At 43.0% G+C, this 11,937-nt stretch overlaps 1 protein-coding gene across 1 annotated transcript; it reads left to right on the top strand.

Moving 5' to 3' along the window:
• Nucleotides 1-6,251: 6,251 nt before the first annotated feature.
• Nucleotides 6,252-8,714, top strand: LOC132493151 (MAP kinase-interacting serine/threonine-protein kinase 1). The gene has a single exon (XM_060103385.1). The coding sequence runs from the start codon at nucleotides 6,414-6,416 to the stop codon at nucleotides 7,701-7,703; it is 1,290 nt and encodes a 429-aa protein (XP_059959368.1). The 5' UTR covers nucleotides 6,252-6,413; the 3' UTR covers nucleotides 7,704-8,714.
• The last annotated feature ends 3,223 nt before the right edge of the window (nucleotides 8,715-11,937 follow it).

The following is an 11,937-nucleotide window of genomic DNA, read 5'->3' as shown; positions in this document are numbered from 1 at the left end:
TTAGTTCAAGAACATGGCACCATCCACCAGCTGGCCAGCTGATCCCCCATTCACACCAGGACCCAGCCCCAAAGACCAGAGGGCCCAGGACCCGGCCCAACCCACCAGTGTGCCAGCACCAGCCCTGGGATCAACCTTAACCAACAGTGGGCAGACACCAGTCTTATGAATCTGGAGGCCCTGCAGCCAGCTGTGTCAGGACCTATCACACTTATCAGCAGGCTGGTACCAGCACCAGGACCCCTGCAGACCAACACCAACACTGGAACCTCCAGGGCCCTGTAGCGAGATACACCAGGACCATATTCTGCTAACCAGTGGGCCAGCTTTAGTCCTGGGTGCCCCTGAGCCACCCACCAGCAGGCCAACACTAGCTTCACGTCCCCTGAACTCACAGCCAAACACCTTAGGACCCAGCTACCCTCACCAGTGGGCTGACACTAGCACCAGGACTCAGCCTCACCCTCTATAGGGTCAGCACCAGTACTGGGACACCCTGGACACTGGTCCTGCCTACCAGTGGGCCAACCAGCCCCTGGACCACTATAGCCTGCAGTGAGCTGAGACAAGACTCAGCCCCACACTAGCCAGTTAAAACCAGACCTGTATGCCTTGGACTCAGGCTCCATGTAACAGTAGACCTACACAAGCTCCAAGACACCTCAAACCCTAGAGCCAGCCATAAGAAGAATCAGTCCCAATCATCATTAGGCAAGCACCAGACACAGGACCATCCCCCCAATTATGGCCATGACCACAGCAGACCATCACTAGCTCTGAGACCCCAGCCAGAAGCCAGCCACCTTGAGACCTGGCTCTACTCTCCATTCATCCAGTACTAGACCTGGGACCCCATGGGGTTCCATAGCCCATCTTCTCATGACCCAATACTGCCCACCTGCGTGCTGGCACAAGTATCACCCCAGTCAAGCAGCCAGCCATGCCAGTACCAGGCCCTGCCAACTAGCACCTGGAAGCCTCCACACAAGGCAAGGCCAGCAATGAACCATCTACTAGCATACCCAGAGTAGTCAGCCTGCCACAAAAGAATACTCATGCAGTTCACATAGAAGATACACCTAAAGTATATAACTCTGGTGGCCCTGATGGCATTTCCTATAAAAACCACTTCTCCAAGATTGGGATATGTAGCCAACCTACAAAATACATAAAAATTAAAACAAAAAATTAGGAAAAATAAGGCAATAAAGAAATATGTTCCAAATGAAAGAACAAGATAAAACGTCAGAAGAAGAACTAAGTGAAATGGAGATAAGCAATCTACCCAATAAATAGTTTAAGGTAATGATCATAAAGTTGTTCAAAGTACTTGGGAGAAGAATGAATAAACAGAGTGATAAGTTAGAAGTTTTTAACAAAAAGCTAGAAAATGTAAATAAACAAACAGAGCTGAAGAATAAAATCACTGAAATAAAAAATACAGTAGAAGAAATCAACAATAGATTAGACAGAGAGAGGAATGGGTCTAGTGATCTGAAAGACAGAGTAGTGAAAACCACTGAAGCTGAATAGAGGAAAAAAAGAATTAAAAAATGAGGACAGTTTAAGAGACCTCTGGGGCTACATAAGCATGCTAACATTCACAGTATAGGGGTCTCAGAAAGAGGAGAGAGAGAGAGGGACAGAGACCATATTTGAAGACATAATAGCTGAAAACTTTCTTAACATGGGAAAGGAAGCAGACTCCCTGTTCAAGATATCACAGAGTCCCAAACATGACCAAACCAAAGAGAACCACACCAGGACACATTGTAATTAAAATGGCAAAAATTAAAGATAAAAAGAATATTAGAAGAAGAAAGGAAAAATCAACTAGTTACAAACAAGGGAACTCTCATAATACTATTAGCTGACTTTTCAGCAGAAACTCAGCTATCTAGAAGGGCATTGCACAATATATTTAAAGTGATGAAAAGGAAAAACCTACAATGAAGAATACTCTACCCAGCAAGGTTATCATTCAGATATCAAGGAGAGATCACAGTTTTATAGACAACCAAAAGCTAAAAGAGTTCAGCACCACAAAACCAGCTTTACAAGAAATGTTAAAAGGAACTCTCTAAGTGGAAAAGAAAAGGTCAGAGCTATAAATATGAAAACTATGAAAGAACAAAATCTCAGTGGTGAACACAAGGTAAAGAAAGTAGTAAATCAACCACTTATAAAGCTAGGAGGAAGGTTAAAAGACAAAAGTAGTAAAATCATCTGTTGCCACAATAAGTAGTTAAAGGACCCCAAAATCAAAAGAATGTAAAATATGATATGACAAGCAGTAAATGTGGAGGGAGAGATAAAATGTAGGGTTGTTAAAACGTGTTTGAACTTTAAATATCAGCAACTAAAAATTATATATATATATATATATATATATATATATATATATATATATATATATATTATATGAAGAGAGAGAGAGAGAGAGAGAGAGGGAGGGAGGGAGAGAGGGAGGGAGGGAGATCGCTATATATAAGCCTCAGGGTAACCACAAACCAAATATCTATAATAGATATACACAAAAAAAGAGAAATGAATCCAAATATAACACTAAAGATAGTCATCAAATCAGAAAGGAAGTGAGCAAAAGAAGAAAAAAGGAACTACAAAGAACCACAAAAAACCTCAAAAACAATTAACAAAATGACATTAAATACATACCTATCAAAAATTACTTTAAATGTAAATGGAGTAATGCTCCAATCAAAGGACACAGAGTGGCTAAATGGATACAAAAACAAGGCCCATGTATATATATGCTGCTCACAAGAGACTCACTTCAGATCTAAAGACATACACAGACTAAAAGTGAGGGGATAGAAAAAGGTATTCCAAGCAAATAAAAAACAAAAAGAAATCCAGGATATCAATACATGTGTCAGACAAAATAGGCTTTACAACAAAGACTGTAACAAGAGACAAAGAAAGACTTTACATAATGATAAACAGATCAATCCAACAAGAAGATATAACAATTGTAATATCTATATACCTATTATAGCATCACCTAAATGTGAAAGCAAATATTAGCACACATAAAGGGAGAAATTGACAATAGCACAATAATAGTATGGGACATTCTCACCCCACTTCTGTCAATGGACAGATCATGCAGAGAGAAAATCAAGGAAACACTCACTGACCATCAGCAATACTTTAGGTCAGATATACTTATAAATATGTAAAACATTCCATTCAAAAGCAGCAGAATACACTTTTTTTTTCCAGGTGCACATGGAACATCATCCAGAATGGATCACAGGCTAAGCCACAGAACAAGTTACAGTATATTTAAGAAGACTGAAATCATATCAAGCATCATTTCTGAGCACAATGTTATGAAACTAGAAATCAACATTAAGAAAAAATTGCAAAAAATACAAACATATGGAGGATAAACAATATGCTGCTAATCAGTCAATGGGACACTGAAAAAATCAAAGAGGAAATTTAAAAAAATACCTGGAGGTGTACAAAAGCAAAAACATAACAATTCAAAATCTATGGGACAGAGACTCTGGGAGGGCTCATGCCAAAGAGTGCTTCCCAGAACTTCTGCTGCCAGTGTCCTTGTCCTCACGGTGAGACACAGCCACCCCTGCCTCAGCAGGAGACACTCCAACACCAGCAGGTATATCATAAATACATCTACACGTAGAACAACTCCTAAAGAACACCCACTGAATGCTGGCAAAAGACCTCAGACCTCCCAAAAGGCAAGAAACTCTCCACGTACCTGGGTAGGGCAAAAGAAAAAAGAATAAACAGAGACAAAAGAATAGGGATGGGACCTCCACCAGTGGGAGGGAGCTGTGAAGGAGGAAAGGTTTTCACACACTAGAAAACCCTTTGTGGGCGGAGACAGTGGGTGGCAGAGGGGGGAAGCTTTGGACCCGCGGAGGAGAGCACAGCAACAGGGGTGCGGAGGGCAAAGTGGAGAGATTCCCACACAGAGGATCGGTGCTGACCGGCACTCACCAGCCCGAGAGGCTTGTCTGCTCACCCGCCGGGATGAGTGGGGGCTGGGAGCTGAGGCTCTGTGTTCACTGGGATTGCAGAGAGAGGACTGGTGATGTGAACACAGCCTGAAGGGCTTACTGCACCACGGCTAGCCAGGAGGGAGTCAGGGAAAAAGTCTGGACCTGCAGAAGAAGCAAGAGACGTTTTCTTCCCTCTTTGTTTCCTGGTGCATGAGAAGAGGGGATTAGGAGCACGGCTTAAAGGAGCTCCAGAAACGGGTGGGAGCCTCGGCTATCTGCGCGGACCCCAGAGATGGGCATGAGACCCTAAGCCTGCTGCTGCCACCACCAAGAAGCCTGTGAGTGAGCACAGGTCACTATCCACACCTCCCCTCCTGGGAACCTGTGCAGCCCGCAACAGCCATGGTCCCGTGATCCAGGGACAACTTCCCCAGGAGAACGCATGGTGCACCGCAGGCTGTTGCAATGTCACACTGGCCTCTGCCGATGCAGGCTCACCCCGCACACCGTGCCCCTCCCACCCCCTTGTCTGAGTGAGCCAGAGACCCCGAATCAGCTGCTCCTTTAACCCCGTCCTGTCAGGGAGGGAATAGATGCCCTCAGGCGACCTACACGCAGAGGTGGGGCCAAATCCAAAGTTGAACACCGGGAGCTGTGTGAACAAAGAAGAGAAAGGGAAATCTCTCCCAGCAGCCTCAGGAGCAGCAGATTAAATCTCCACAATCAACTTGATGTACCTGCATCTGTGGAATACCGGAATAGACAATGAATCATGCCAAATTGAGGAGGTGGACTTTGACGGCAAAATATATACTTTTTTCCCCTTTTCCTCTTTTTGTGAGGGTGTATGTATATGCTTCTGTGTGAGATTTTGTCTGTATAGCTTTACTTTCACCATTTGTCCTAGGGTTCTGTCCATCCATTTTGTTTGTTTGTTTGTTTGTTTTAATTTTTTTTCGTAATAATTATTTTTGATTTTAATAAATTTAATTTACTTTATCTTACTTTATTTTATTTTATCCTCTTTCTTTATTTCTTTCTACTTTTTTCTCCCTTTTATTCTGAGCCATGTGGATGAAAGGCTCTTGGTGCTCCAGCCAGGAGTCAGTGCTATGCCTCTGACGTGGGAGAGCCAAATTCAGGACACTGGTCCACAAGGGACATCCGAGCTCCACATAATATCAAATGGCGAAAATCTCACAGAGATCTCCATCCCAACACCAACACCCTGCTTCACTCAACAACCAGCAAGCTACAGTGCTGGACACCCTATGCAAAACAACTAGCAAGGCAGGAACACAATACCACCCATTAGCAGAGAGGCTGCCTAAAATCATAATAAGGCCACAGAAACCCCCAAACACACCACCAGACGTGGACCTGCCCACCAGAAAGACAAGGTCCAGCCTCATACACCAGAACACAGACACTAGTCCCCTCCACCAGGAACCCTACACAACACACTGAACCAACTTTAGCCATTGGGGGCAGACAACAAAAACAATGAGAAGTACGAACATGCAGCCGGCAAAAAGGAGACCCCAAACACAGTAACATAAGCAAAATGAGAAGACAGAAAAACACACAGCAGACGAAGGAGCCAGATAAAAACACACCAGACCTAACAAATGAAGAGGAAATAGGAAGTCTACCTGAAAAAGAACTCCAAATAATGATAGTAAAGATATCCAAAACCTTGGAAATAGAATAGAGAAAATGCAAGAAACATTTAACAAGGACATAGAAGAACTAAAGAGGAAAAAAGCAATGATGAACAACACAACAAATGAAATTAAAAATACTCTATAAGGGATCAATAGCAGACTAACTGAGGTAGAAGAACGGATAAGTGACCTGGAAAATAAAATAGTGGAAATAACTACTGCAGAGCAGAATAAAGAAAAAAGAATGAAAAGAACTGAGGACAGTCTCAGAGACCTCTGGGACAACATTAAATGCAGCAACATTCGAATTATAGGGGTCCCAGAAGAAGAAGAGAAAAAGAAAGGGACTGAGAAAATATTTGAAGAGATTATAGTTGAAAGTTTCCCTAATATGGGAAAGGAAATAGTTAATCAAGTCCAGGAAGCACAGAGAGTCCCATACAGGATAAATCCAAGGAGAAACACGCCAAGACACATATTAATCAAACTGTTAAAAATTAAATACAGGAGCTGCTGCCTGGGTGTGCGTGACAGGGTGTGCGTGACAGGCCCTGCCGGGAGTCAGCTGAGATTTTCATGCCAGGTATAATGAAGCAGAGGCCAGTGGAAAACTGAAGAATGTCTGCTGTGTACAGAGGCCATTGAAACACTTCCTGCAGCTGGAAGACAGCAGCCGCCTGACAGGAGCATTATTGCATTTGGAATTTCAAGTTTACAGAGGGTCTGCTTCACAAAGTTGGGCAGACCTATAGAGATGGGCAGCAGTGAACCCGTTCCCATTGCAGAAAGTGACAAGCGGAAGAAGAAGAAGCGGAAGGCCCGGGCCACTGACTCCTTGCCAGGAAAGTTTGAAGATATGTACAAACTGACCTCTGAGCTGCTTGGAGAGGGAGCCTATGCCAAAGTTCAAGGTGCCGTGAGCCTGCAAAATGGCAAGGAGTATGCTGTCAAAATCATTGAAAAACATGCAGGACACAGTCGGAGTAGGGTATTTCGGGAGGTGGAGACGCTGTATCAGTGTCAAGGAAACAAGAACATTTTGGAGCTGATTGAGTTCTTTGAAGATGACACAAGGTTTTACTTGGTCTTTGAGAAATTGCAAGGAGGCTCCATCCTGACCCACATCCAGAAGCAGAAACAATTCAACGAGCGAGAAGCCAGCCGAGTGGTGCAGGATGTCGCCACAGCCCTTGACTTCCTGCACACCAAAGGCATTGCTCACCGCGATCTGAAGCCAGAAAATATATTGTGTGAATCTCCAGAAAAGGTGTCTCCGGTGAAAATCTGTGACTTTGACTTGGGCAGTGGGGTGAAACTGAACAACTCCTGTACCCCCATAACCACACCAGAGCTGACCACTCCATGTGGCTCTGCAGAATATATGGCCCCTGAGGTGGTAGAAGTCTTCACGGATAAGGCCACTTTTTACGACAAGCGCTGTGACCTGTGGAGCCTGGGTGTGGTCCTCTACATCATGCTGAGTGGCTACCCGCCCTTTGTGGGTCACTGCGGAGCCGACTGTGGCTGGGACCGGGGAGAGGTCTGCACAGTGTGCCAGAACAAGCTGTTTGAGAGCATCCAGGAAGGGAAGTATGAGTTTCCGGACAAGGACTGGGCTCATATCTCCAACGAGGCCAAAGACCTCATCTCCAGGCTCCTGGTTCGAGACGTGAAACAGAGACTGAGTGCCGCCCAAGTTCTGCAGCACCCGTGGGTGCAGGGGCAAGCTCCAGAAAGGGGACTCCCCACGCCGCAAGTCCTCCAGAGAAATAGCAGCACAATGGACCTGACGCTCTTTGCGGCCGAGGCCATCGCCCTTAACCGCCAGCTGTCTCAGCACGAGGAGAATGAACTGGCGAAGGAGTCAGAGGCGCTGGCTGAGGGCCTCTGCTCCGTGAAGCTTTCCCCTCCATCCAAGTCACGCCTGGCCCGCCGGAGGGCGCTGGCCCAGGCAGGCCGCAGTGGAGACACGCAACCGAGCCCGGCACCCACAGCGCTCTGTCCCACTCCGGGCCCCAGGCCTGGCCCCACTGGAAACCTGTGAGGGGCCTGCTCTGCGGCTCCATCCAGGCCTTTTCATCCACAAAGGCTCTCGTCCTCCTTTCCCCAGAGCCCTCAAGGAAAAAGCCTTTTCTGAAGGGGTTGTCTTTGAAAGGGAAACTATCACTTGTCACTTTGCATAATCGCCTGCGGCAGGGACATCTCTTTACTGGGCTCCTGCCCACCTGCTCACCCGCCTGCGGCCTGCGGATCGAGGATCCAGCCCGCTCTCACCGGCTGGGGCTGCGGCCTTCAGGGAGCCAGGCTTGAGAAGCGTCAGTTGACAGAGGCTCTTCCCTATCTCTGCACTGTCACCTGCCTCTGGCGGTCCTTCCACCTTCCTCTGTCCTCCGGACGTCCTCCCCCTTGGCTGAGGGAAGCCATCCCCTCAATTCAGGGAAGGGCAGGGAGCCTTCTGCATTCAGGAAGCCAGATCAGTCTTCCAGTCGATAGCTCAGAGAAGCACATAATCTTTCTTTGCCATGACCAAAATGTGTCCGTCATTTATCATCCTCTTCCTTGTTTGATTGCTGCTGAAGTCAGTAGTAGTCCGTTTTTTACAATATTTGGCATTTTTTCTAACCGTGCTCTTCTGACAAAGATGAGAATTTAAGCTCCCACTGTGAGCCCATGGACTTTCCAGAGCTCTTAGGGTTCACTCTTCTCTCCTGAATTTCCATGCATTTGGAAGGTTTTAATGAGCTATTTCCTGTTACTCTAACTGGTTTTAAGCTGTTCAGATGATGAGTGACTTAGAGACCAGTGTGTCTGCTGCTACCTTTCTCGAGCCTGGTGTGGAGGGCAGCGCAGGTCTGGGGCACTGAGGAGCTCTGTGCCTGATGTGGAGCCAGTCCAGAGGCTGCCCACCACCATGGTCTGAGCCATGTAGTGCCTTCTGCTGGGGAGCTGATAGCTGAGCATCAACTGAGCTGCTTAGTTATCTAAGAAAATCGATTTGCATATGTCAGATGTTTTTAAAACACAAGGATGCTATTATGCATTGTGCTTATTTTAATAAAACTTTTAAATTCTAAAAAAAAAAAAAAAAAAAAATTAAATACAAAGAAAATATATTAAAAGCAGCAAGGGAAAAACAACAAATAACACACAAAGGAATCCCCATAAGGTTGACAGCCGATCTTTGAGCAGAAACTCTGCAAGCAAGAAGGGACTGGCAGGACATATTTAAAGTGATGAAGGAGAAAAACCTACAACCAAGACTACTCTATCCAGCAAGGATCTCATTTAGATTTGATGGAGAAATTAAAATGTTTACAGACAAGCAAAAGCTGAGAGACTTCAGCACCACCAAACCAGCTTTACAACAAATGCTAAAGGAATTTCTCTAGGCAAGAAACACAAGAGAACGAAAAGACCTACAATAACAAACCCAAAACAATTAAGAAAATGGGAATAAGAACATACATATCAATAATTACTTTAATGTAAATGAATTAAATGCTCCCACCAAAGTCACAGACTGGCTGAATGGATACAAAAACAAGACCCATATATATGCTGTCTAAAAGAGACCGACTTCAGACCAAGGGACACTTACAAACTGAAAGTGAGGGGATAGAAATAGGTACTGCAAGGAAATGGAAATCAACAGAAAGCTGGAGTAGCAATTCTCATATCACACAAAATAGACTTTAAAATAAAGACTATTATAAGAGACAAAGAGGACACTACATAATGATCAAGGGATTGATCCAAGAAGAAGATACAACAACTGTAAATATTTATGCACCCAAGATAGGAGCACCTCAATATATAAGGCCAATACTAACAGCCATAAAAGGGGAAAGCAACAGTAACACATTCATAGTGGGGGCCTTTAACAGTGCACTTCCACCAATGGACATATCATCCAGAATGAAAATAAATAAGGAAACCCCAACTTTAAATGATACATTAAACAAGATGGACTTAATTGACATTTATAGGACATTGAATCCAAAAAAAAAACCCAGCATACACATTTTTCTCAAGTGCTCATGCAACATTCTCCAGGACAGATAATATCATGGGGCACAAAGCAAGCCTTGGTAAATTTTTAGAAATTGAAATTGTATCAAGTATCTTTTGTGACCACAATGCTATGAGACTACACATCAAATATAGGAAAAGATCTGTAAAAAATACAAACAGGAGGCTAAACAATACACTACTTAATAACGAAGTGATCACTGAAGAAATCAACAAGGAAATCAAAAAATACCTAGAAACAAATGACAATGGAGACACGACGACAAAAAACCTATGAGATGCAGCAAAAGCAGTTCTAAGAGGGAAGTTTATATCAATACAATCCTACCTCAAAAACAGGAAACATCTCGAATAAACAACCTGTCCTTGCACCTAAAGCAATTAGAGAAAGAAGAACAAAAAAACCCCAAAGTTAGCAAAAGGCAAGAAATCATAAAGATCAGATCAGAAATAAATGAAAAAGAAATAAAGGAAATGCTAGCAAAGATCAATAAAAGGAAAAGCTTGTTCCTTGAGAAGGTAAACAAAATTGATAAACCATTAGCCAGGCTCATCAAAAAAAAAAAAGGTAGAAGACTCAAATCAATAGAATTAGAAATGAAAAAGGAGAAGTAAAACTTACACTGCAGAAACACAAAAGATCATGAGATTACTACAAGCAACTTTATGCCAATAAAATGGAACACCTGGAAGAAATGGAAAAATTTGTAGAAATGCATAACCTGCCAAGACTGAATCAGGAAGAAATAGAAAATATGAACAGACCAATCACAAGCACTGAAATTGAAACTGTGACTAAAAATCTTCCAACAAACAAAAGCCCAGGACCAGATGGCTTCACAGGGGAATTCTATCAAACATTTAGAGAAGAGCTAACACCTATCCTTCTCAAACTCTTCCAAAATATAGCAGAGGGAGGAACACTGCCAAACTCATTCTACGAGGCCACCATCACCCTGATAACAAAACCAGACAAGGATGTCACAAAGAAAGAAAATTACAGACCAATATCACTGATGAACATAGATGCAAAAATACTCAACAAAATACTAGCAAACAGAATCCAACAGCATATTAAAAGGATCATACACCATGATCAAGTGGGGTTTATCCCAGGAACGCAAGGATTCTTCAATATACGCAAATGAATCAACGTGATACACCATATTAACAATTAAAGTAGAAAACCATATGATCATCTCAATAGATGCAGAGAAAGCTTTTGACATAATTGAACACCCATTTATGGTAAAAACCCTGCAGAAAGTAGGCATAGAGGGAACTTTCCTCAACATGAGAAAGGCCATATATGACAAACCCACAGCCGTCATCATCCTCAATGGTGAAAAACTGAAACCATTTCCACTAAGATCAGGAACAAGACAAGGTTGCCAACTCTCACCACTCTTTTTCAACATAGTTTTGGAAGTTTTAACAACAGCAATCAGAGAAGAAAAGGAAATAAAAGGAAATAAAAATCGGAAAAGAAGAAGAAAAGATGTCACTGTTTGCAGATGACATGATACTGTATATAGAGAATCCTAAAGATGTTACCAGAAAACTGGTAGAGCTAATCAATAAATTTGGTAAAGTAGCAGGATACAAAATTAATGCACAGAAATCTCTTGCATTCCTATACACAAATGATGAAAAATCTGAAAGTGAAATTAAGAAAATACTCACATTTACCATTGCAACAAAAAGAATAAAATATCTAGGAATAAACCTACCTAAGGAGACAAAAGACCTGTATGCAGAAAATTGTAATACACTGATGAAAGAAATTAAAGATGATACAAATAGATGGAGAGATACACCATGTTGTTGGATTGGAAGAATGAATATTGTGAAAATGACTCTACTACCCAAAGCAATCTACAGATTCAATGCAGTCCCTATCAAACTACCACTGGCATTTTTCACAGAACTATAACAAAAAATTTCACAATTTGTGTTGAAACACCAAAGACACCGAATTTGCATTGCAGTCTTGAGAACGAAAAATGGAGCTGGAGGAATCAGGCTCCCTGACTTCAGACTATACTACAATCTACAGTAATCAAGACAGTATGGTACTGGAACAAAAACAGAAATATAGATCAGTGGAACAGGATAGACAGCTCAGAGATAAACCCACGCACATATGGTCACCTTATCTTTGATAAAAGAGGCAGGAATGTACAGTGGAGAAAGGACAGCCTCTTCAATAAGTGGTGCTGGGAAAACTGGACAGGTACATGTAAAAGTAT

Source organism: Mesoplodon densirostris, chromosome 7 (genome assembly GCF_025265405.1).
Source record: "Mesoplodon densirostris isolate mMesDen1 chromosome 7, mMesDen1 primary haplotype, whole genome shotgun sequence".
Taxonomy (NCBI): domain Eukaryota; kingdom Metazoa; phylum Chordata; class Mammalia; order Artiodactyla; family Ziphiidae; genus Mesoplodon; species Mesoplodon densirostris.
This window is presented reverse-complemented; position numbering and strand designations above follow the sequence as displayed.